Source organism: Chanos chanos, chromosome 9 (genome assembly GCF_902362185.1).
Source record: "Chanos chanos chromosome 9, fChaCha1.1, whole genome shotgun sequence".
NCBI classification, from domain to species: domain Eukaryota; kingdom Metazoa; phylum Chordata; class Actinopteri; order Gonorynchiformes; family Chanidae; genus Chanos; species Chanos chanos.
The window spans coordinates 9,735,383-9,762,054 of record NC_044503.1 but is presented as its reverse complement, the minus strand read 5'-3'; the positions used below and the strand labels follow the sequence as shown (position 1 = coordinate 9,762,054).

The following is a 26,672-nucleotide window of genomic DNA, read 5'->3' as shown; positions in this document are numbered from 1 at the left end:
TTATAAGCAGATGTTTGGCAGATTTCACTTCGACCCTAAAAGCTATAACTGAATGTCTAAAGTACAAGGTGAGGTCAAATTAAACAGTCAGACTGAGGGTCATATGCATTAAGCATCTCAGAATAAGTGTGCTGATTTAGGATCAGTTTCTGCCATTTATAATCTTAATAAATACAATTATATGAACCACTGGGAGCTTGCCCCAGATTAGCTTGATGCATAAAGGCCCAGACTGATAAAGAGATGACACAGATTGCCAAGTCTGACAATGCCTCATGCTTAGTTGTACATACCAGTTTAATGACATGAGTGACAGTATTGTTTAGCTTGATTTACTGGTAAGTGAATAATCAGTGTTTTAAATGAGAATGATTCTTGTGGAGCACACAGGACAAGACAAATTTTATTAAAAGTGCTGTGTTTATGAAAGGCTCTCTATCATATTTCCTATGCACTGTTATTTTTGTTATTTTGCCCAAGACTATTGTCAAAATACTTGTCTTGTGGTTACATATTAGTTCTCGCGGGAAGACCAATTTGTAATATAGGTTGTGTGACATCTCGCGATATTTCAATTCTGAAGCGATGGTGTGTAGAGGGAGTGGGAGAGGGTGAGGGGTACCCACAAAGATGTTGCGTGATTTTTTGGAAATTTATTTATTTAAATAAAAATGGCCGCCGCAGAGAGCGGAGAGGAGAGACTGTAAGTGTGAATTGTATATATTCACATTTTAATATCGAGGCAGATTCAAAGAACAGACATTGCATATTGGTTGCGTATTTGTTGTAACATACCATTGTTGTTGGCTCTGAAATGTTAGCTTGTTAGCCTGTTAGCTGGCTAGCAAAGGCGTTGAGAATACGTCACTTGTATTTCCCCCGCTTTCCTAGATCATGGATGATCATGGCAATACTTTGTGCGGCAGTTAGCAACTCGCTAGCCTGCTAGTTGTGGGAGGAGGTGTGTTTGTGTCATTTTCTGACGTTACTCAAAACTCTTATAAGATAGCTTGTTAAGATATGATGTGTTTATCATGAAACCTGAGTGTCAGTACTAGTTCTGTTTGTGATGCACATTGAACATATTTCATCATTTGTCACACCGTATATGACTGACAAAGTGTTGTCTAACGTTATTTTGGTGGCTATTTGTCAAAACAGCAGTCAGAACTAACCCTAAGTTAGCTGACGTTAGCAGAGCTACAGGACAACAGATTCTATACTGTGAATATAACAGACTGTGTAGCTTGCTCATAACGTTCGCTAGCCAAAACACTGTTGCCCAGAATTGCATTAATTTGAGATTCGTTGTGCACTATAGCTTTGCTTTATTTAAGGTTATAAACAAAATAAACATTCAAGGAACTTTAGTGTCTTAAGTTTTGACTTGCTTGATGGGGTCACCGAGTTCGCACTCCTGTTAGCAAGCAAGCTAACCTAGCTGTATAGGAAGATATTGTTAACGTTAGCCGATGTGCTAACCTAGGTAGCGTTACTTTGTTACTTTATGGAGGAACTCTGGAATGTTTAGCAAGTCTGTTGGTTGACCAGTCTCTCATGTGTAAATTATTTCTTTCATTTCTGTAAAGAAATTGGTTGTTAAGTGAAGACACTCCCTTGTTAACAGAGTGGTAGCTGGAAAGCGATAATATGAGCTAGCCTCGCTAACGGATTAAGCGACCTCACATTTGGTTTGTGTGGTCCACTGTGTTGCGCTGTGTGATTTTTCTTTTTTTCTCTTTTTGCTCAACCTTGGTGACTTGCAAGCCTCTTGCATTTGGTGCATTCATCCTCGTAAATGCCAGTCAACTTACATTTGCTTCATGTAACACGCATATCTGCATACATGTTAGTTTGTAGTTCAGTCATCTGTTCTGATTACTTGATGGAAACGAGATGTCTTGCAAAAAGAAATAGTTTATCCATCTAACAGCACTACCATTATACTACTCGGTACATTTTTAGAAAATAGTAAGACTAGCCCTTGACAGCGGGTAGCAAAATGCCTCGTGTTTGGCTTTGTTCTTTGGAAATTTATATTACAGATAAACGTTTTCCATGGTACAAATCTGGATGAATGTTGTTACTGGCATGTTTTCGAACATCTCGTTGACCTCTTGGATCACTACACTGAACCGTTTATAGCGTGAGTTTTATTTGAAAAGTAGTTGAATGGGTATTCATGTGACTAATATTAACTGATGCTCTTTGAAATGAGTCAAGTTTTTCGGTTTTGGAAGCCCGGTAGTTAGTTAATGGTTTAGCATTGTGTGAATGTCCAGTTAGTTCAAGGATGAATTCTTGATTTCTTCTTTTGCTTACATCTCTTAACTCTTCACGTGACTTTATTACACACTGAACCTGTATTGTCTTCTGACTATTAATGAAATTACGCAAAGACAAAAAATCCTTCATCCAATGTCCAGCAAACCATTTTACGCAAATTTTAGCAATAGACTTTGTTCTTACAAGTACTTGTAGCTCGAGCTCGGCGTCCCCAGTGCAGGAGGTCTGAGGTGAGTTGTGCATTTTGAGGTTAGATTTGAAACCAGTGGCTTATGTTTTAAGTGTCCTAACTCCATTTATAGATAGCCTTAATGTATAAATGAATGTATATTGAATGCAAACAGAATTTTCACTTTGGTTCGTGCACTTGCTGTTATTGTAGATACAGTCTTTTAGTTTTAACTATTATGTTTAGAGGGATCTTTCTGGATTCTTTTTTTGCCATGATGGGAAATGAATTTGTATGAAACGAGTAATGATGCTGAGCTCTGCACGACACGATGTAAGCCGCTAAATTCCAATGTAAAATGCGCTTCAGCCCACTATTGCAGAGGGAATCAAGGCCATCTAGGCATAGAGTAATGGGTGGTTTAGTAAGAAATGTTCTTAACCTTCATCAAAATGAGAGAGGGAAAATTCTGCTGCATTTAAGTTGCACATTGCAACAATGATGAAAGAAGGTTTTTTTTTTTTCCCCTCCCCACCAAATTCAGACATTTGGCCGCATCTAATTTTAGGCCTATATGGTTCATCTGTTCATATGCTGTGTGCAGAATTACTTGCCTTTCTCCTATCTCAAAATTTTCTGGTTTTAGGTGCCAAAGCAGATTAAAACAAATGGTGAAAATTAAATAAACCCGAACCTGCACAGTTTTGGTGACTTTTTTTCTGGGTCAGGTGCTGAAAAGTGGCTAATGTTAAACAACCTAATTTGCAAGATTATGCAATATCAGTCTTCCCTTGTTTATCTGCTATCTGATTACATAGCAGACAAATTATGGGGACCTCACTTGGCTTTTTAAGCACTAGAAGCAATGCATATGGTCGCAAGATTATATTGTGCAACTTCAGGCCAACAAATAGTCGCCTCTAACCTTCTTATCTACAGATATATTTCTAGTGGTCCAGTATTCTTTTGTTCCCACGGGGAAAATGAGATTTACACATTAGTGGCGATTTATGCTATAGCTTCTGTAGGCCTGATTTCTTTTTAACTCATCTCAGCAGGGACAAACGGTGCCATTATGCGCTGGTACTTTGGGGGAAAAACACAGAATGAGTTATGGGCAAAACTCACTGTAAATTACACGTGGTCTTAACACAAAGTTCCATGGGTGCAGAGCTCTAGTGAACGTAAGGCTGTGTAACACAAGTTCTGTGGTGATGCACATGTTGTGGGATTTACTGCTCAGTGGAAGTTGGATGATGTCTTGCGGTGTTGGCTTTGCAGCTAAAGTGATGGGGAATAAAAAAAGATGTAAAGGTGCATTCTCAAGGAGCATCTACTGTGTAGGACTTTGAACGCCTTTGGTTCAAAATGATCAAACAATCAAATCTGTGTTGTCTTGCTGATCAATTATATGATTTGTCTCGAGAGGACAATCTACTCAATCCATTAATTCGCTAATGAACTGCGCATCTTGTGTTTTGACAGTCCCTCATGCCGTGCTAATAAGAAATCTAATTGTAGTAGAGTAAAATTTTTTTCAACCCAGTGAAAAGTCTACAGCCATATGAGGATAAAGCATGACATTTGTAGTAATAGCATGTTTGGTACCGGAAAAAGCAAGTTATGCAATTACTCAGGCAAAATCTGGAACTGAATTTTATTTTGCAGTGTGGAGTCAAACTAATTCATTATTTTACGGAAATAGTACGCTATGACTAATATCTATAATAAGATCGTACTAACACTTATTCATGGTCGTATTGTGGTTTTTCAGAGTTCCCTATTGTGACTTGCTGTGTGAAAAGACAGCATTTCAGTAACAACTTTGTTTTATTGGTCGCAAGTTCTCTGAAACGAACTCTTCTGAGGCCTATGTGGATATATAGCCTACTTCATTAGTTCGTATTGTCAGCAGAATTTGATTGTGGTACTTGTTTGGTGGAATTTAACATGCATAACAAGTTTGCAGGTCGCAGTATGAGTGTACAGTGGAGAAAATGAAACAAACTTGTGGCTGGTTTACCAGGATGCTGAAAAGACGTGATACTTATTGAAGCCACGGTGCATTGCTCCGAAGCCATATAGCAGACCAGTTCCATAGAGAGTGCAGCAGCTGCACCAGTGTCATTCTGGGAACCCCCCCACCCGCTCAGATGACGCGGTAATCTCCCCCTCCCATGGGTCTTTGTGTCAGAGGGAGTATTAAAGACTATGACTTGTGTTACTTGTGATTTCCCCTTAGCTGTGTGCTGATTAGTAAGCAAACAGAGTCAATTATTATCATTATTTTATTTTATTTATTTATTTTTTACATCTGTGAAAATTGTTTAGGCAGGCATTCAAGTTAATAAGCCATTGTTTAGTGCAAAAGAGTCATTGTCGATTTACTCTGTTCACTTTTCTAATTGTTCCTGTGAAATGAGAATACGCCTGTTCAATACATAGTAGCCTTGCAGCAGAAGAACTGAAAGTAGTTCAGAAGTTTTTTCCTAAGTTGTGTAAGTAGATGTTTTTTTTTTGAGGGAGGACCCTGTGAGTGTTTGTGTTCTAAGTATTTACGAAGGCCTTTGACTTGATTGTCTAAATGTATCAATTTATTTACCATTTCAGGTTTTTCTTCTTTTTTTTTTCTTTTTCTATTTTTTTTTTTTTTTTTAATGTTGAGGCACCACCTGCTAGAGAAGTGGGCTAGTTGTGGTGGAATGAATTATTTAAAGCTACATTCCACGAAGAGGCAGTGACAACATCTCCTTCTTTAAGCCTGAACTCTCTGAATTCTCATAGTAGCCCGAGAAGGTGAAATCATTCATATTACTTGGATTTGTAATAGAAACAAATACCAAAATACAACGTGGGTCTCTGAATTTAGATCCACAGCTACTGTGCTTTCCTAATTAGACTGAATGATTCCTCCTGTGTGGCAAGTTGCAGGGATAGCTTGACACCACTCCCTCTCACGATTTTCCAGTGGAAGTGAGAACACTTTTTGAGGTTCTTTCAGTCATATGGCTAGAATATTTCATTGTGGTCTGAATCGAAAGTCTAATGTAAAGGTTTTGCAAATTAGTGGTTTTGTTTTTTTGTTTTTTGTTTTTTTTTTATTACGTGTTTGTAAACCACGTTTTTCATTCCTTCTGTGCGTGATGGATGATTGGTTGAATCCGATACCAGCGCGGCTTTGCACAAGGTGTCTTCCGAATGGAACACCATCTGGAAATGCTTGGCTAAAGTTACTTCATTAAATATTCAGAGGTTTAACATTAATTACAGTAAACATTTTTAATTATCTTTTTTTTTTTTTTTTTTTTTTAAGTTTAGTTTCACTTTTAAACTTGTGGATTGTGGATTTCAGACAGGGCACATCTCAGTACCTCAGACCAGACACCACTGCTTGTTTCTCACCCCTTGTGTCGTCCACAGAGGTGAGGGAAAGAACGAGGACCAGGAGGGCTCTAAAGACAAGACGCAGAAGCAGAAGAAAGGAAAGAGAGAACGACAGGATGTGGAGAGGGTGGAGGCCACCGTCTCAGTACCTCCGCCTGTGCCCCTCCAGACACACAAGGATGAGGGACAGCCGGCGGAAGCGGGGAAGTCGGAGCCCCTGGACCCCGAGGCAGGCGTGGCCCTCAGCGGCTCTGAAGCCTCCGCCTCGGCCAAACAGCGCCGCTCCATCATTCGGGACAGAGGGCCGCTGTACGACGACCCCTCGTTGCCGCAGGGGTGGACGCGCAAACTCAAACAGCGCAAATCGGGCAGGTCGGCCGGCAAATACGACGTCTACCTGATCAAGTGAGTAGATACTCCGGCGGACGCCTGCATTTTTGAAGAGTACAATTACAGAACAGGGTCTGCTTATTTAGTTTTTCGCTTTTTTTTTTTGTTTGTTTGTTTGTTTGTTTTGTTATATGGTTGAAGCAATGAAAGAGTCAGCTTCTTTTTTTTTTTTTTTTAAAGGATTAAATTCTTTAGTCTGGTTAGAGGTAAAGGCGCAGTGGTTCTGATTTGTGTTTTCCAGAAGTGTCTTGTATGTGATATGAACCCCCCAAGGTATATCAAAACTGATATTACAGATCTCTTACCAACACAGTTTTCCTTCTCTCAGTAATTAGGCAACTCAAACTGACGGCAGGCGTTGCAGCCGAACATTAATCTTTACATTTATCATTGAATTTATCTTCATCAAGGTAAATGGATTGACTTCTTGTGACATATTTATACATATATATTTTTATCCCTTTCGGTCCAACAGTGATTTAAGACCATTCCGAAATATGATTGAACTTTTATATGACTATGCTGGGTGAGACCACCTTCGGGCTATACAGTTGAGAGCCTCAATAGACAGATATAATTGCAGAGACAAGGGTTTATTAGTGAATAACTTTGCTCTGAGCAGTACATAGAAGCATTGTAGTGATGTACAGCAAAGCTAAATAACAGGTCATTGTAATGTTGTCTGCCTCTGCTGCCCAGTTCCACATAATGGATTGGATGCTTAAGGATCAAAGTTGACAGATGTGTCCCCGTTTCCACACTACCCTTTTTGTCTCTTGTTTATGGCGCCTGTGGAACAGAAGACAGCGCACAAGTTAGGGCAAATCAACAGTATGACACAATACACTGGCTCCCATCCTTCTTTCCAGAACATTCTTTTTACGTAAAACACATTCAGATCGTTTTTTTTTTTTTGTTGTTGTTTTTTTTGCTGTTTTAACGTGATTTTTTTTTGTTTTGTAATGTCAAAAAAAGTTTAATGCTGGAATGTGACATACTTTGTGAAACATTTGTTCAAGGGTCTTCAGTATTTATTTTGTTTTTTCATTCATTTTTATTTATTTCTTCCAGCCCAGAAGGGAAAGCCTTCCGTTCCAAAGTGGAGCTTATGGCATACTTCCAAAAGGTCGGAGATACCACCACCGACCCCAATGACTTTGACTTTACAGTAACGGGGAGAGGTAGCCCCTCCCGCCGCGAGAAGAGACCACCAAAGAAACCCAAGGTAGTCAAACCTTCCGGTAGAGGGAGAGGCCGCCCTAAAGGAAGTGGTAAAGTGCGACAGACAACAGAGGGGGTGGCAGTAAAACGCGTGGTAGAAAAAAGCCCAGGGAAACTCCTGGTCAAGATGCCGTTTGTAGCCCCTAAGGTGGAAGTAGGGGCACCCTCTGGGCAAGTCCCAGTTGCCAAAATGAGGCCAGGGCGTAAAAGAAAGTCAGAGCAAGAACCTCAGAGCGCCCCCAAAAAACGCGGTCGCAAGCCAGCAGCCGCATCGCAGGCCGCGGCAGGGACGGGCTCCAGTGCGGCCTACGCGGCCGCGGCCATACTGACTGCAGAGGCCAAGAAGAAGGCTCAGAAAGAATCTTCCGCAAAGCCAGTGCAGGAGAAGGCGTTGCCCATTAAGAAACGCAAGACACGAGAGACCATGGAGGCGGAGGGTTCCGCCGTGGCCGTCACCGGACCCGGCGGCGGGACGGGAACGGCGAAAAGAGCGGCGGCGGCGGCGGCGGTGGCCACGGGGACGCACCCCGGAGAGGAGGCGGAGCTCGGACAGAGGCTTTCCAAGCACCCAGGGAGGAAGCACAAGGAGGATCCGGGGAACGGCAGCGCGAGCGGCAGCGGCGGCGGTGGCGGCAGTGGCGGCCTTCCCAAGAGCCACAAGAAGAGAGAACGGGGACAGCACCTCAAACAGCTTCATCACCACCATCAACCACAACTGCAGCACGTACAGGTGATGGAGACCTCCTCGTACAGCCAACAGGCACATCAACTCTCTCTCGGCCACTCCACGCAAGGCGGGCCCCCGGCGCCCACGCAGAACGAGCCTCAGGACTTGAGCACGACCAGGCCCAGACAAGAGCCGGTGACACACAGAGAGGAGGCCAGACCCGACAGCTGCCCAAACAGAGAGATGGCCCCTAAGACTCAAGCCATCGCTGCTGAGCTGAAAAGCCAGCAGCAAGTGAGTGAGACAGGGGAGGGGAAGGAGCTGAGAGACATTGTACCCCCCTCAGCCGTGCCCAGACCGAGCCGGGAGGAGACGGTTGAGTCCAGGACACCAGTGAGTGAAAGAGTGAGCTGACTGGGTTAGCAGCAGCAGCAGCAGCAGCAGTAGTAGTGTGTTTGGAGGATCAGAGGCACGTTCACAGTGGGAGGAGCTTTTTGGTTTGTTTTTTTTTTAAAAATGGAAAAACAAAAAACAAAACAAAACAAAAAAAACAAAACAAAAAAAAAAAAAAACAAACAAACAAACACACACACAAAAAATGTATACATACTTAAACAAAAGGCAGCTGTTGTGTCATGTTCTTTCTGTGTGTTGGGCAGGTTAACAGTTATCGAGAACATATTGCTTCCTGATGAATTATATATATATTTTTTTTTATTTCATTACTTTTAGTATATCTTTATGTTAGTATAAAGATCTCGACAACAATCACCTTTTTCCTGTTACTCTCTCGTCACAGCTTCAAGGTAGTAAGGAGGTCAAATGGAAATGAATGCACAAGTTCTAGTTAATGGGACAGTTGTTTCCAAAAAAAAAAAAACCATAGAAAAACAACCAAGTTTCCGAGTTTAAATAGTTCCAATATGACTTTACGCTTCACAACGCTTTTACTCCCGTTTCTAAACTCTCGACAAAAAAGAAATCCCTCTGTTGCATTTCAGTATCACAATCAGCCTTTCTTCCATTTCGTAGAGGTGACTAACAAGTGATGCAGACGCCTCTTGTTTGAAAGAGAGTGACTCCGCGGCTCGAGACGCCATCTTGGCTTAACCCTTTCAGTACCCGTCACCTTGAAGCTTTGAGGAGCATGTTGAACACAGACAGATAAGAACTTCCTGTTTGAGATTGACAATGATCATGAATGTATTTTTTTTTTTTTGACCAAGTAGACCAATTAAAGACCGTACACGAACCATAGAGTTTTTTTGAACAGCTTAAGTTTACAGAAGGCATGTAAGGCATGGACTTAAATGTTTTTTTTTTGTTTGTTTGTTTTTGGGTTGTTTTTTTTTCCCCCCTCAGCCCTACTAGAATATTAATTACAGCGATGGTAAAAACTGCTTAAATGTTCAGTGACACCCATGGTGGGACTATCAGAGACCAAACTACTGTAGAGTCAATGGATCGCGCTCCCTGGTCAGCTGCTTGTAGGCTAAAGCACAAATATGTTAGTTAGGGAATGTTGAAAGCACAGTGCAAGACATTTTCAGCTTGTGTAAAGGCATCAGTCAAATAGGATTTTTTTTTTTTTAATAATAAATTGACAAAGATCCTGTGTTTTAAGAACTCACACTCCATGCAAAATAGTATGACGTTCGCCAGGTGGCCCTCATAGCTTCTCATTATGTTACTTTGTGTTCATACGAGTGAAGTGAAATAGAGAAGCCGTCCATAAGTTATGGTGGCTTTTTCAGAGGGCAGTTAATAGAACTGTTATATTTATTCAGCTTCTTGTCAAACTGTTGTTGATGTTTATCTGTAGTGATTTTCGCGTAGCGTGTGGTTGGACAGACACAGGAAAAGCTTTTTCATTACATGCCATTTTGCCGTTTACGTTTTTTTTTGTACATAACTGTTTAGCAAGCCATTTTAAGTTATGAGGATAGTCTCTGTCTAGCAATGACAACGAGGTTTTACAGAAATCAAAACTTTTTTTTTTTTTTTTTTGCTTGTCTTAACTCCATAAGAACTAATCCACGGCTTATGATTTTAAAGTTTCTTAGAGCTTCTTGACTATTGGTACAGGCACAAGAATGTATAAGGTGAAATTAAATCAATTTTTGGAATTTGAATGAGCTGTAAAACGTGTTTGTGGACTGTACAAATGGGATGACTATTGAAATTATCCCAAAGAAATCTTTGAACCAAACTCAAACAAGGAAGTTCTTCTTTGTCAGTTGTGTGAAACTATTTGTATTTAGGATTATACACGATTATTAACAATGTACTAAATTTTTTTTTGTTTGTTTTCTGTTTTTAGATAAAAATCACCTTATTTTACTCTAATGAAATGCTTCATAAAAGAATATTGAAGGCCCTCTCCCATGTTCAGTAGATGAGCAGTTGGTTAGCCTTACATAACTTCATTCTGATTTTGATTCATGTCCGGAGGTTGGAACCTATTGAAGAATTTAGCAGCGTTGGGCATGCTCACTCTTTCCTTTAACTTCATGATGAGATGTGAGGGATATTTAAGAACTTTCCAGTTTTGTTTTAATTCATCCATAACCTGACCTGCAAACAAAGGAATGTATGGTGCACCGAAAACATGCATGCTACACGACAGACGCTTCATATGGGATTCTGTGGTTCTCCGTTTGGTTTCTGTACAACCAGATTATCAGCTGACCCTCAAACATTTTCGTACAATTGTTCTGACTTTCTTTTGAACCCATTGAACAGGAGAAATCAAAGATGCTTTTTCGATTTATGAGAGCGTTTAAGGTTTGGGGAAAAATGAAACAAAAATATCAGTGTTTTATATGACTGAATTGTCTTTGGAGAAAGTTCGGAATGTGAACTAAAGAAAAAGACATCTGCCTACAAATGTGAATCAACTTTAATTTAACAAAATGCATGTTACCCATTAGGTTGTCATCTTGCAGTTTTGTACAAAAGCACATGTACACTCAATGGTTTTAGAGACGTACATTATGTATGTGCACTTGTACAAACAGAAATAATGACCCATTTATATCCTTGTTTTGTAATTAAAATTAGAGAGAGTGTGTGTGAAACAGGAAATGGGAAGTCAATACAAAATTCAGAAACGGTTTAGTTTTCAATACACCAGGTCTATACAGCAAAGGAGTTCTTTTAAATGTTCACTGGTGTTAGGGTTTAAAAATTGCATGCGACAGATCTATTTATCAGTGACATTTCTCAAGTGTACTTTAGAATAGTGCGTGCTATTTTCATCACCCTGTACCTAAAATGTGTAACAGTTTTTTTTTTTGTTCCCCCCCCCCCCCCAGGCTGGCTTTACATAGAATTGACAATCACAGGGAGGTCTAAATCATGTGGTTTGTAGGTACATACAAAAACTGTTACAACCAGTTTTCTTTTGTTGTAAAGATGAATGAAAAGGTGGTCCACATCCTTCCTCCTTTGGCTTTCCTTCCTCCCCAACCCCAGCATTTGGGATGGGGGTACAAAGGAAAAGAGCATTCCTGCTCAAAAAGGGCTATATAATATTCTCAAATAAATCAAGTAAGTGATTCTACGAAAAGGAAAGGAAGAAAGCCTTGTGAAAGTAACGCCTGACTAATTGTTCTCTGCTTTCATGATAAATCGTTTGAAGTCCCACAGGTAACTTCAAGCAATCTCAAATATCGCTCACTCTCACTCCTTACAGAGCATCAAGTCGATCATTCTCTGTCAAAGGATGATGTTTTGACCCTAAACGTCAAGAACGTCATCCTTGTCTGATTTAACTTGGAGAGAAAGCTTGAGGAGGAGGAGGATTTGGGCTATAACACTGACACAGTTGCAGAGAAGAGCAGGAAATGAAAACTAATGACACATGATAACAGACATCTGTGGATTCAGTGCACCATGACATGAAAAGTCAGAAGGACATAAAGCATGAAAAAAAAACCTCCAGACATGAACTGCAGAGGTTGTGGCCCTCAGAAAGTCAAATATCTTTTGAAGAGAAAATAAATAAATGAAATTTAAAAAAAAAAATTAAAAAAAAAAATTGATGTGAACTCAAGGTAACCAACTAAGCTGTATCCATATGAAAACCATTCACAAACTGGCTGCAATAGATTAGTGCATTTATTTTGGATACTGACTGAAGTGGTAAAAGTGGCCTTTGATTAAAAACAAAAACAAAAACAAAAAAAAAAACAAAAAAAACCTTTTATCCCAATAAAGCGAAATTCTAGTCTAACAAATGTGGGATGGTCGGGCATTTTTATAAGTAGGATGTGCATTAAAATGGCTTCAACTGTGTTTGTTTGTTTTGTTCTGTTTTATTATTATTTTTCTCATCTATATATATATAAATATATCAAGTGGACCTTTGACGAGTTGTGTCCACTTAGAAATGTTGTATGAGTATAACCTTCCAATTCTTGAACATTAATTATTGCCTTTTGTAGCACTCAATGCCCACTGTCAAAAATGGAGTCCTACAAAAAAAAAAAAAGAAAAAAACATTTATGGAACTGTTTTCGTGCCTATGGCAGTAGAATATGCTATGGAATGTCCTTGTCTCCCTGTAGCCAAAATACATGCTGTGTGCGTGAACATGTATAAATATGCATGAGTGCCATTAGAGGATAGGACATTGCTTGCCCTTTAATATTCTACTTACAATATTTCAATATTTTTTAAAAAAAAGACAAACAACCCACACTTTCAAAAAGCTGTGCCTGAGCATTTCACCAATATCAGAGTGTATTTATAAAGAACAAGTATGTTAAATGTGCCCTGTAAAATCGATTTCACCTTGTGGGCACTTAGGTAAACTTATGAAAATTGCATTGACAGGAGAATAGTCAATATAAATATAGAATCTCAAGGCCACGACATTTGTCCCTACTGGCAGATTGATGTTCCAAATTTCTTTTTTCTTTTTCTTTTTTATTTCTTTTCTTTTTTTTTTTTTTTAATTCCTGGGAAAACGTAGTGTTAGATTTGTCTTTTGCATCAAATATTGCAAATAGTCTGTTTTACCTTCAAAGCAATAGAATACTGAACAAATTGATTTGAGTCCCTTCACTTTATCGTTTCAACTGTACACATTATTATATACTTACAAAATGTCCAAGTAAAATGTAATGATTTAATGGAAAATCATGATCTGAGTTAATTAAGTTACAATACTTCAAATAATGCAAAGGTCACTTTACGAAGTTACGGCAGAATACATAAAGTTAATTCACAGAAGAAATAGATTCCAAATCGACATCAGTAGAAAGTTAATGGTCTATTTAACATAGTCTTGTGCCTTGAAGTTTCAGTAATAGAATTTATCTTTATACTGTAGTTGTATTTTTATTCTAAGTCCTGTGTTTGCCTCTTGTTGGTATTCAGTGCTTTGGGTGTATTAAGGATTTCTAGAGATGAAGAGTACACTTGCTTTCTTTTGTTTTCATGAAGACAAAATGCAATTGGAATAATTTAGGGAAAATGTATTCGGGCAATATTGACTATGTTTCAAGCTATAGGACCTTGCTATTTAATTTTTTTTTTTCCCTGATATGTTGAATGTGTCTCAGATTTCCGGTGAAGTGTGTTTGGTGGGGCGTGTCCTCCATCTCAATGTAACGATGAATTATTGGTCATAAGCCTGCCTCAAACAATATCTTCCAACCACACCTTAACATTTTATGAAATTAATATTTCAACCATGACTGGTTTGATATTGAGTTTAAGATTTGCACTTTATAAAGTGAGTTGCCTGGCAGGACACCCATTACCTTTTTGTATGTATTTTTTTACCTTTGTCCAAAGTTGTTGTTTAATTTTCATATTTTTAATTTCGTTATAAATAAAAGGGATGGGTAGTAATATGTATCAAAAATATTTTAACCAAACAATCCTATAATTTAGGTGTCAGTGGTAAATCACCATTTGCCAAGCTAAGTCCTTGCCTTCCTGAAAGTGAAAAAGTATAGTTTGTGTCTACTTTTATAGTACTGTGTTACTGTATTATTTGTTTGCCGTATGTAACAGAAACAAAATAGTAAACAACATTTACCTGCTTCTTGTCTTAAACATTTATTCTGTTCATACTGTGAGCTGAGTCAGCGTCTTTCATGTGAAAATTGCTGTGTATTGTATCACACAGACCTGAATTCACTAAGCTGTGATTTGCGCCCTAACATTTTACAGGTTTATGATTTAGTTCACGATCAAGCCATAAGCTGTGATCACACAGATAGTTGTTTGCATAATGAGTGGGCATGTAGAAGTAAAACAACTTGCCCACTCAAGTGTACTCTTTAGTCAGAAATATTTGATTTTGAACCCCCCCCGCCCCTTCTCTTTTTGGCCTGATGTTAGATTTTTCGGCAACCAGAGCTCAGAGATGAGCTGATGCGTAATATAGAGAAATGACTCGATATAGATGAGAATAATATCTTAGAAGTGAGAAACTGGTGGCAGCTTAAGAGTAATTAGATGCATGTGGTTTTCATCATTCCCTCCATAACCAACGGTCTCCTTTGATCATATTAGACCTACCAAGCTAATTCGTTTAAAATTACATACCATATTCATACATGTTATTTTCCGCATAGAGATACAATATCAGAGGGACAATGCTCTATTTTTCAGTGTCAGATAACACTGAAATGAAGCTCTTATCCTTTTTAGTTAATACGTAGTCACACAGAGCTACAGAATAGAGCATGTGGCTCAAATAGGTACATCAGTGTCCTTGTTTCTGTGCTATTTAAATTAAGCTGAAAAGGGAAATTATGAGAGGTGAAAAACATAATGCTCTCCTTTACGTTACGTCCTGAGCACATTATTGGTGGTGCAAAATGAAGATCTGTTTAAGATTTATAGTGTCATCCTCATGAAGTCTATCGAGTGAATTTAGATATAAACATTACGGGTAATCAAATATAAGAATATATGAGTATTTGTCTAATTTTGCGCATGGCTGGAGGATTTGTATTACTGTATAAAGGAGTGCTCCATTCTTTACAATCTTAGGAAAGATCAGATTGTCGTCGTGTTACACGTTCACACTTTTCCGTTCATACGCAGATAGTCCTGTTGACAGAGGTTTGTGAATGCCATAAAGGGTCAAATCTACTGATGATGGGATGGAAAATGTATAATTCCACAATTTACTGTCTCATCGGAGGAGATACATATATTCGGTATATTTTGAAACAACAGTTACCTTATGCGAGTACAATACAAAAGTAATTCGAAAATAGTTTAAGCTAAATAATTTCATTTTTTTTCCTCCGTACGTCAGTCGTACGCAGTTGAAAGACTACGTAGCTCCGTCATGCCTGAAGAAAAGGGAAGTGTACTTGCCATGGTAGCTGGAGGAGGCGTGATGTGTGCCACACACAGCTAACCCGTTAAAAATAATACTCGTCAACACAAGGATTCTCTACAGGTCTAGTTTTCCTGCGGCGATGTCACACGTTAAAGCTACATGCTATGTAACACAGCTAGTTGGATCCATTTTTAACTAACCTGGACTCAATATCCACTCGACAACTTTGAAAATGTCTGACTGGGATGTTGACAATGACTACCTTTACAACTTGCCACCAGTGGTCTTAAGTAACTTCATACGAGTTATGGACACTCTTTCCAACACAGACTGGACTAGATTTGGTAAGATGTGGCACAAAGCTTCCAGTGACAACGTTTAATAGTCTCATCTTGTTTTGTTTTAAAGTATTAAGGTAACAGATAGCCAGTGCGACCTGCCTGATAAGACAACCAAGTTAGCCTCTTAGCCTAGTTGTAGCCAGCTAACTGGCTAGTCTCGTAATGTTCGTTAGGATTTATGGATTATCGGTAAATGTAGATGTTTTAAAGTAACAAATCCAGAGAAAATAAACTTCCGTTTGATGGAAAGTTACCCTGCCATTACACGGCAGTTTAACTGAATAAGATCAACGAAAGTAAAAGAAGACGTGAGAACTCTCATGGAGTTATGTTTAGCAACTCATTAAATTCATTTTAAACACATACACACAATGTTATTTATCTGTCGGCTACCAACAAAACAGTTACTACTCATTTGGCTCATGATAGCCTTCTCTTACAGAAAAGGTTAGTTGGTTTCAAGATTTCGCTTGAACAATACTAGTGAATTTGTTGTCAGACATGATCACTAGTCAGTAATAACGTTTCCCATGCTGTAGTAACAGTCCTCTTGGAGAAAAGTTTTTTTTTCTGGTTCCATGCTTGGACGAATTTAACAGTATAACCCCACCCGTAATCCTCAATTACGAGTCTCAGAGATTAGTTTAGGATTCAATGTGGCCAACAATAATTGTCATTTTATTTCCCTCATGCACTCACTACGCCATGTCTTAAACCAAATAGTTTACGATTCGCCGACAACGCATCACAACAAATGTGTGGCACGCACCAATATTTGACATTGTAACGGTAAAAAAAATCTGAATGTTTCTTTTTTTGGGGGGGGGGGGGGGGGGGGGGGGGGGGGGGGGAGGGGGCATTGTTTTTTCATGATGTAATACGCTGCTCAGAACTCATGGCAAAGTTAGGTTTCATTATTGGTGGCACATTTTTTCTTTCTGTGTTATCTATCAAAATGATGTTTTCTTGTTTGCTGCGCTAGCTTCTCACGTGGTGTCCAACCAAACTGAACTCCGTCTTGTTGAACAACGTCCAAGGCGGACAGATGATCTTATGAATCTGTGGGGGAGTAGGAATGGAACAGTCTGGGATCTTCTGAATATTCTCCAGGAGTTGCAAATGCTGAGGGCCCGGGATATCATCCTCAATTGTAAGTTTGCCAAACTCATGCTGACCTTGAGAGAGACGTGTTTTCATTGATTCAGAAGACACCTTATATCTTGTCCATAACAAGCTACCCTTTGTCAGAGATGGTCATATGCTTATCCATCATACTTGTAACCAGACCCTACATTCTTGACACATTTTAGCTTGAAATGATGGCTTTGAGGTGCGTGTAATCCAGCCCATTTCAAATAATGCACCCTACATATACATATATATATATATATGAGAGAATCCTGTAACCTGTTTTATCTATTGACTTTTAACCACAGCGTTCTTGGTATTTCACAGGGAAACATAAACAGCAGTCACCCATAGTCAACAAACCCATCTCGCCGCCGCAGTCTGACCTCACGCACAGTCACCCACCCTGCTTTCCTTCATTCACCTCTCCCATTAAAGAGGTCACTAAGTGTCCCCTCATTCCTGGTAACTTTTCATCCTTCCACCTCAGACACTTAAGGAGTGTGCCCTGGCCGTGAATCAAAGAGTCGTCCTTGACTACATTGCGTTTTGAAGAATGAGGGACACCTCTATTCAGAATGCGGTGGAGTCAAGGGTCGACGCTTGCTGATGATCTGAGAAATTGACTCTCTTTGCACTGTTTTACTCTGGTTTACTCAAAGTGTTGTTGCGACAGAGTGTAGAGGTTAACGGCGTCGGGTCTGTTTGCAGAAAACAAGATCCTGCCCAGGCCTGGCCCTCCACCGTCTCACCTGAACACCGAAAGAAATGAGAGAATAGGGACGCAGCAACCCACGACTGAACAGGTACGGTGTTGAGTTTGCATTGAAATCAAATGAACGTCAATCTGAACGGACTAGTCGTAATTTCGTGATGGAAATGTAATGTGACGCAGATTATTTCTCGTGACTTTTCCAATGAAATTCTTAGATCTGTGTATCAACTTAATTCATATGGCTGAGTAGAATTTTAAAGATGCGGCCAATTTTGTGATCCTGAATGGTTACTCCACTCTCATCCTGGATGAGGCTGAAATACATATTGTATTGCACTTGACGCAAGATGTCGTCGGTGATTTTCCCCACAGCAGTTTTCGTGCCCCGTGGATCCTGCTTCACTCTCTACTAATGCTATGTACTGGTCGTTTGAAGAGGTGTTGAGGGGGACAGAGAACTTCGCTGAAGCGTGCCAGATCGGAGAGGGTGGGTTCGGTCACGTCTACCATGCCAAAATGAGGAAGACAGAGTATGCTGTAAAGAGGCTGAAAGAGGTATGGAAGGGACGAATGAAGGATAGCTCATTATTCTGGATTAACAAAAAAGAAAAAAAAAAAACCTTGATTGTAAACATTTGGATTAATATCCTTTTTTTTAGGATTCCCAAGTAGGATGGACTGTGGTGAAGGAAAGCTTTAAAACAGAGGTGGAAATACTTTCACAGTAAGATGGTTTCATTTTTCAAACCCCCCCAAAAAAAAAAATCCTACATGCACACACACACACACACACAGGCACGATGCTATAGCTGCAACTTCCTTGCTTTCTGTTCTTTTCAGTCTTCTTCATTCTTCTCCCTCAGGTGATTTTACATGTCATCAGGAAATGCATATGTATTGAGCTCCTTCTTGAAACTCCAACTGAACTCTTTCTGTAACGCAAGCTCTTCTCGCAAGAAAACATTCGATATCCGAGAGAAACGTTCCTTGTGCAGATCTCTCATGTGGTCAGTTGCTTTAATCTAATGCTCGTTTTTAAAGATACTAATTTTGCTATCGGGCTTTTAGGGGGGCTCAGTGGTTAGCACTGTTGCCTCACAGCAAGAAGGCCCTGGGTTCGAATCCTGGTCCTTTCTGTGTGGAGTTTGCATTTTCTCCCCGTGTTTGCGTGGGTTTCCTCCGGGTGCTCTGGTCTCCTCCCACCATTAAAGACATGTATGTTAGGGTTAATACTCCTGTCAGTGCTTTGACCGAGGTACTAGGCAAAAACCCCCCTCCCCCCCCGCTCCTAGCTCCCTGTGTGTGTGTGTGTGTGTGTGTGTGTGTGTGTGTGTGTGTGTGTGTGTGTGTGTGTGTGTGTGTGTGTGTGCGTGCGCGTGTGTGCGCTCACTGGTGTATAGAATGGGTTAAATGCGGAGGCTGCATTTCACTGCTCACTGATCTGGTGTGTGTGTGTGTGTGTGTGTGAGACCAATAAAGTACTTCTTCTTCTATTCTCTTGCTTCTTTTCAAGCTCTTAAATGCTGTGTGCTTACTAACATGTTTTGAATTACTGCATCAACTTGTGTCAGCAGTCACTTGTATCAAGTCTAATATTCAACACCCAATACACCGAAGTCTGGAATGTTTGTAGTAACATAGTCAGTGATTTTGTAATACAGTGGTTGGCCACCATACTAATATTAATCTGATGTTTTTGGTAAAGGTAATACGCTAATACAGTTGACCAGTTCTTTGCAGTTCTTGTTTTGGTAGCGATTATACGTAGATTATTTTTACAATGGTCAGTTTTTAAACACTTCCTTTTTTTTGCAGTAGCCAATCATAAGGTACATTGTATAAATTCCTGTATGTTACATTTTAACCTCCCTACTAAACTGTTTGTGTTTCTCCTTGTTGCAATGGTTTTGGCCCCATTAGATACAGGCATCCTAATATTCTGGATTTTGCTGGCTACAGTATTGGAGAAAATACCTACTGTCTACTTTATGTCTTTATGCCCAACGGATCTCTAGAGGACAGACTTCATTGTAAGGTAAGCTACCAGACTCATAGCAGATGACTCAGTCACGTCAGTCTGCTTAAGCATGAGCCAGTAATCAATTAATTCTACTGCCAGATGCTAATTAAGCAAATTTCACTCTGTTTATAACTGTAGTAAACCATTGTTCAGTGGGCATAAGAAGCTCAGTTAAGTACGTTCTTAGACCATAGTGCACCGTCTTAGGTATTTTAGTTTCCTTCACTGGCCCATGTAATGTTAAGTAACTGTTGTCAAGTGGTAAAATGTAATGGTAAGACCTTTGATTCGTTTCATAATGTTAGTGTGACAGTAGATAAAACCTGTGAGGGAGAAAAACAGTTCATTTAAATTTAGGCCTTTTCTGTCAATTTGCTTTTTATAGGGTGATGCTGCCCTCTCCTGGCCACAACGTGTTAGTGTGTTGTTAGGTTCAGCCAAAGCCATCCAGTTCCTGCACTCCTGCTCTCCACCTCTGATTCACGGCGATATCAAGAGGTGAGTTTGATTCATACGAGAGAAGGAATCCCACATGTTGAGTCTTTTTTTTTTTTTTTTTTAAAAAGTGTAATTCTTTTGAAACTGATCTTTGTCTTCTCTAGTCTTCCCACTCAAGTAGCTCTTCACTTAAGTAGTTTTGAGTTGATCTTTGAATCTTGAGGTACTTACACACTATCACTAGCAAAGGAATGTGAGAAATGCTGCTTCCGCAATTACTACGGTAAAAGAGCTGTAATCTTCGCCAAAGGTGATGGGGGGTTAGCCAAGCTTGTTTTTCTCCTGTTAATGCGGTGTGTCACAACTTACCTGTTCCCCCCTCACCCCTAGTTCTAACATCCTCCTTGGGGAGCACCTGGAGCCTAAACTTGGGGATTTTGGATTAGCACGGTTATGTCGGAACCCCGTCAAAACGAACGGAAAGACGACCAGCATCGCTCAAACGAAGACGGTGCGGGGGACCTTGGCGTACTTGCCGGAGGAGTACCTGAAAGACGGGAGGCTAGGAGTCGAGATTGATGTCTACAGCTTTGGAGTGGTGAGAGCTTCCGCGGGTTAAGGTGTTAAAGTGTGCCAGCCAGGGTCAGTGCTCAGTAATTCAGGAGGAGTTAACATTGCTTGCATTCCCCTTGTTTTGTAAGGAAACTTTTCGTCCTTAACCACTGGAATGTAATGGCGCTGGTGCCAGATTTGTTGGGAGGAATGTTGTGCTTTTGTTATGTCTTCATCAAATGGATAACATACAGTCTGTCATGCCATGTCTTCAGAACTTGTCTGAACATTGTGTGTATAGCCACCGGAGTTACACGTCATTTAATTTCAATGCAGTTATCAGAATTGGAGCTTTAAATGACACCCACTTTGAAGATGTGGAATTGCCATTAATGAGGTATTACTGGAATCAGAACACATTGTTATAAAACCCTGCTACCGGTTATCAGTATATTTAAATTACGTTAAATAATGCATCACGAACTGAAACCAGATATCTTAAGCTATTTGGTAGAATTGATTCAATAATTCTTTAAGTAAATAATACTGTGATATGATACGTATATAATATTACATGAATGAATTGGAATCAGTGGATTCAACCTCAAGTTCTGAAGATTTGCTCTTGTGTTAATTGTCAGTATCCAGTGCACATTTTGTAAGTTGCTTCCTGGAAATTATATTCGCATATATCCAAACAGGACGTTTTTACATTCTGTTCGAATATCGAAAACAGCCAAACTATGCTCACACTGTGGAACCTGTCATCATTACTGCCAAGAGTAAATACACTGAGTTACTGTGGAATTCAGTTCAGCTTCCTGCAATTTCAGTTCTGTTTTTTAAACTGTTATGTATATGTTCCAATTCAGATTCTAGTTCATTAGCTGATTTAAACTGTAATTGCTTATTTCATTTATCAGTCGACCTCCACCCTTCCCAACAAAAATGGTCCATCAGTGTTTGCTTTGCAGGTTCTGTTAGAGGTTCTCACTGGCCGAAGAGCCATGGAAGTGGACAGCCAGTCCAAAACTGTGTACTTGGTGAGACTTGTTTATTTCACAGTGACATTTTTTTTTTTTTCAAATATGACAGAGAAATATCACAGACATTAAAGAATAAAAGACCCGCAGATTACCAACGGCAGTAATCCTTTGCCTTGAACAGAAAGACCTGGCTTCAGAGCTAGAGATTGGTGGTGAGAGTTTTGGTCCAGGGAAAGACTCCCAGGAACTGGCCATTTCCCAGGCTGCAGAAAATATCTTGAAGAAGCATTTGGATCCCAGATTGTGGTCAAAGGGCATGCCCCTTCCTCATGGCTCCTGGAAACTTTCCCAGCTAGCATGTCGCTGTCTGCATCGCCGGAGAAAGAAACGACCCCCCATGACAGAGGTGGGAGGAAATGAACCCCCTGAACTCACTGGCAGCAAAAATGCTTTTGAAGAGTTCATATTCATTTGCATTGTGCAGTACACACAAATATTTATTTCAGTTGTTTGATTATTTTCATTTCATATTTGAAATAGTATAACGTTGGGAGTTACAAAATCGTGTGTCTCGTGAACCCAAATTAAACTCCATTTCACCATATATTTTGGCGTGCCAGAAAAAACCCCCCACCATATTTCAGTTTTTCCTTGAGCTGATCCAGATGTTCACGTCTATTAAAGCCAGCCTTTTATCTACCTACCAGGTGTTTGAAACCCTCCAAGAGGTTCATTCGGGGATGAAAACCCACGGGAGGTCTACCGTTGTTCCAGTATCCCCCGACCCCTCTCACTGTTCCACTCCTCAGCCGCTACTTTCTGAGGATCCTTCTATAGACTCTCTCGCATCTCAATTTTCTAAACTGGTCCCGCAGGAGGACACCTATTACTGTCCCCACAACACCCCCTCCCTCTCCCTGCCCTCAGCCATCTCTCAGTCAGACTCAGGCCCTGTGTCTGAGAGCAGCGCTGGATCTTGGGACAGTCGGTGTTCGTCCTCTCACATACCCTGTGAGTCAGATGAAAGTCAAGGCTACTCTCAGTATATTGTTACCAACCCACCGTTTCACATCAGCAGGAGTCATCCATCACCCAGTAGGGAGCCAGAGTCTGAAAGTAGCATGTTCTGCAGCGGCTCTTTGCCTTGTGTTTCATCACAAGCCAATTCATCTTCAGGTAGGAAGAACAGATTCAGTAGGTTTTTTTTTTTTTTTTCCCCCTTCTTTTTTTAAATCACATACCTATGTTGCTTTCCATTGAGTTTGATTTCTTTCTTATTTATTTACTTTTCTTTCCCTTTCTATGTCAAATTGTTTCAGATTTGCCCCATCAGCAAATAGTTGTCAATCCAGTTAGAGAGCGTTTGGTCCAGAAAATGGAACTTTATGAGGAAGGCAGAATCCCCACCTCCGACCTGCTCTCATCTGATATATCATGTAAGTTGGTCTTAAATCTGCTTTGTCCATTTATTGCCATTTCAATATCGGGCACATTTTTAACCCTGACCAGTTCCACCTCATAAGAGGACTAGACGGACCTTTCACTTAACTTTTACGCCAACACTTTTAAGAATAATTGCATTTAGTGCACAAGCAGAAGACAGTTTTTGAAGAATAACTGCTATTCCAAAGTTCAGTTTTGATGTAAATAAAAGCTTCAGTTGGAAAAGAACCATGATTTCCAGTCAAGGATCTTTTTTTTTTTTTTTTACTGTGGCTTTTGTATTCCCCTGGTCCTGCAGATGGTACAATGAATGCCCGGTCCCGAGAGCCAGAGGAAAGTGATGAATTTGCAAGTGAAACAGGACACAGCAACAGATACTGTACAGATAAATCTGCATAAACACAGAAAAAGGAAACAGTTATTTTTGTTTCAAGTTCAAGCGTGTTAAGCTTGTATGTATACAGTAGTGCACTGAAATTCTCAGAATGTAACGGTACCAAAAAGCCCTTTTGTGGGATTTTTCTCTTCTGCACAATGTGGAAAACTAAGGCATCATCCTTAGGTCTGTTATCTGCTGTTGGAGTGTATGATTACTTTGAATGTATAATACAAATCACTGAATCCATTTTCTAAAACAAGAAAAGGGAAGGAAGGTTCTCTGGAATAACAAATCTAGTGACACACTAATATGAGGACCAACCATGGCCTGACCTCTCTGCCTGGTGGAAATCCTTTAGCAAGACAATTATCATGAACAGTGAGCTCATCTTCTGCCTGCCTGTGCTCCTCTTATTTTGGTGAGAGCTTCTGTGTACCCATATGCTGACAAAGACCAAATTAATGCACTCTGTCAATTATAACTCAGCAACTGACAATTTGTATGAATTAGTCTTAGTATGAGTTAACACAGTACCCTTCTGCCAGTTGCTATTTACATGACTTAGTGTTTTTTTTAGATATAAATATTTAGCAAGGGATTTGTATAATATAAAATGCCTTTGTAATCAGTTGGTATGAGAATAAATAATGGAAAATTTGTTCACTTATGAGAACGTAATTTACAATGAAGCATTTTCAGTTTTCAGTACAAAATGTTGAAGGGAAAAACCACCATGGTGAATATTTTGCGATGAGTACAACCTAATTAATATAAAGTCTGTTTTTATTTTTTGTTCTTACCATTGTAATCATTCATGCCCCAGCTCTGCTCAGTATTATGTATTAAGGAGCCACGGTACAAGCTTCAATATAATGTTTAAATTATTGATTATTTGTATTACATTATACAAATGATGTTTTTTTTTTTTCTAAACATGTTAACTTATAACCAAAGAGCTGCTTATACCTAGTTATTTTTTAATTGTTTGTTTTAAAAAGATGTCGCTATACTGTTTCCAAGTAAGTCTTCCTGTATTGCATAGTTTTGTATCTAAAGTTTGTTGTTCCCACTTAAGTGCTCTTACTCATGTTGAGCAGATGTGTTTTGTTTGTGTGTGAAGGACTGCAGCTACATAAGGGTTATTGCAGTGTTGTCATTGTATTTCTTTTAAAGATGCTACTGCCTCAAAATGTCCTGTATGCTGTAGCAGTATATGTCCCCTGAACTAAAATCTCCAGTGTCGATAAATTGCTGCGCTGGCAAGGTGCTCTGAAAAGGTGGACCCACATATTCTTTGCGCTTCGTGTCAAAATCACCCTACTGTTCCTTGTGATTTTTTAATTCTTCTCAAAATTACTCAAATTTGGCAGTAATACTTTTGTAATTTTATATTTTTATTAAGGATGGTCGGATTAAATCTGTAACTAACTCTTTATGGTTCACTTCTATTTGCATGCGTCTTAGTGCTGTATTGCAGTACAGTACAGCTGCACCTATTCCAGTTTAAACTAATTTTAGAAAGGAAAAATATTTAAGTTTTAGACATTCCGCTTAACTGAAGTATTCATTACGGACTTGCATACTTATTCTTAATTCAACTATGTTGCCGCTAATCAGAACAGACAAATGACGTGACGTACGATTAATTTTTAATTTACATAACATCTCACGAAACATTATGAAATGGTACATGTCTATCTTGCCCTTTAAAAACTCATAACTGCAGCAACATAATCAATAAATGCTAAAATTGTAACAGTGTCGTGAGGACTATGCGTTACTTTCAAGTCGAGTTCATTGCTTTCCTGTGCTCCTCTAAAAAATGTATGCACCGTCGAGTGGGCGACAATACTTCGCCATCTCCACTGAGGGCTGAGGCAGACAAGCCGTGGTATTTAATTATTGAGGGGGTTGTCAAGAAGATGGCGGCTTCCTGGGCGGCATGAAAGGATGTAGAGTTAGCAATATCTGCAGTGAAAGAAATACCTGGGGTTGAATTCGTTAACTGAGTCCCACCCTCGTGATATTTTATTTAAGTAACAACTCGAAACGAGTAAGTATTTTGTCTTGCGAAATGAACAGCTCCAGATATTTAGCGTCTTATTGTGACGGCTAACGGTTCATCCGCCATTTTTCTTAAGGGAAGCTAGCTAACGGCTAGGCTTAGTACTTAAATTTGTAGCGTATTGTATCGCAATAATAAATGACACTCTTGTTGAAAACTGAATAAAATAAGTTAACTTTGAATATATCACATTTCTTCTGTCGTAGTGAATGTGGTATAGCAGTGCAACCAGACATCTTCACTCGATAGCTAGCCATTTAGCAAAGATGCACTTCAGTATTATGTGCAAACTTGCAACCTTGCTAACAATTGTTAGCTACAGTGAGAGTTTGAGGCATAATGTATTTGGGTATGTAAATTTCGTGTAGAATATATTTTCACAAAATCATTAAATATTTATACAAATAATACTCTTTTCATGATATTCATTTGATGAGAATAAACAAGCTGTGTTAATAGCTGGAACCTAACATGTTGGACACCAAAGACCGTTAACTAGCAATGAAGGCGCCTTTCGACAGAGGGGTGGATTGTTTGGTTTGTTTGTCAAGATGGCGACACCCAGACAAGAGAGGCATGAAAATCGACTTTAGCTTCAGCATAGAGGCTGAACCGCTTCTATTATTACCTGGACAAATCGGATTGAGTTGAAGCTTAAAAAGTCCCAAAAACGTCAAATTTCATCCACATATGTTAGTATAATATAAGTAAATACTTCAATACACGGCTCATACATTGAATGGTTTTTAGACGAGTCTTCACCGCCCATTTTTATTCTAAGTTAGCTAGCTTGCTAGCTATGCTAACTAAGCCACATAGCCACATAGCTAGGATACATCATTACCCTTCCATTAGCTACGGGCTGCTGACTGGTTTGTTTAGTTGTTAGCAAGCTACAAGATGGCGGCACCCATGGAGTCGCACCGCTTTTCTCTTGCAGATATTTACAAAAATGCAAATTAAAATCGGAAATATTTTTCTGAGGAATGCTTGGACATAACATTATCTTGTGGGTGCTTGCACGTGGTACATATATTTGGAATTATATCTTAATTCTGCTGTAGTTTCACCGTTTATTCTGCCGGTGTTCTTATTTGTTGCAAAGCGTCTACCGCTAAAATGGCGGCTCCCATGGAATTTTAGCTAAGTGGCTATGTTGAAGATTGTAGCTTGTTAGCA

The 26,672-nt window shown here is 39.6% G+C and overlaps 2 protein-coding genes across 3 annotated transcripts; both read left to right on the top strand.

Moving 5' to 3' along the window:
* Positions 1-671: 671 nt before the first annotated feature.
* Positions 672-8,581, top strand: mecp2 (methyl CpG binding protein 2). Of its 2 annotated transcripts, XM_030784594.1 has the most exons (4): positions 672-703; positions 959-961; positions 5,876-6,244; positions 7,301-8,581. In XM_030784594.1, exons 1-4 carry the CDS (start codon positions 672-674, stop codon positions 8,529-8,531), a joined length of 1,635 nt encoding a protein of 544 aa, XP_030640454.1. In that variant the 3' UTR covers positions 8,532-8,581. The 2 variants fall into 2 exon arrangements, with proteins under 2 accessions (XP_030640454.1, XP_030640453.1); XM_030784593.1 differs by lacking the exon at positions 959-961.
* A 7,077-nt stretch (positions 8,582-15,658) lies between these two features.
* On the top strand, positions 15,659-24,062 carry irak1 (interleukin-1 receptor-associated kinase 1). Its single transcript, XM_030784138.1, has 14 exons — positions 15,659-15,770; positions 16,750-16,917; positions 17,223-17,360; positions 17,607-17,701; positions 17,983-18,165; positions 18,270-18,334; positions 19,531-19,645; positions 20,016-20,128; positions 20,459-20,666; positions 21,595-21,663; positions 21,788-22,012; positions 22,314-22,782; positions 22,926-23,042; positions 23,348-24,062. Exons 1-14 carry the CDS (start codon positions 15,659-15,661, stop codon positions 23,446-23,448), a joined length of 2,178 nt encoding a protein of 725 aa, XP_030639998.1. The 3' UTR covers positions 23,449-24,062.
* Positions 24,063-26,672: the final 2,610 nt, after the last annotated feature.

Bases quoted from the DNA above. Each gene is read 5' to 3' on its own strand.
- irak1 (XM_030784138.1), top strand. From the start codon at position 15,659: ATGTCTGACTGGGATGTTGACAATGACTACCTTTACAACTTGCCACCA. The intron at 18,335-19,530 runs GTAAGATGGTTT...TGGCCCCATTAG, and splicing joins GAGGTGGAAATACTTTCACA to ATACAGGCATCCTAATATTC. The intron at 23,043-23,347 runs GTAAGTTGGTCT...CTGGTCCTGCAG, and splicing joins GCTCTCATCTGATATATCAT to ATGGTACAATGAATGCCCGG.
- mecp2 (XM_030784594.1), top strand. From the start codon at position 672: ATGGCCGCCGCAGAGAGCGGAGAGGAGAGACT. The intron at 6,245-7,300 runs GTGAGTAGATAC...TATTTCTTCCAG, and splicing joins TACGACGTCTACCTGATCAA to CCCAGAAGGGAAAGCCTTCC.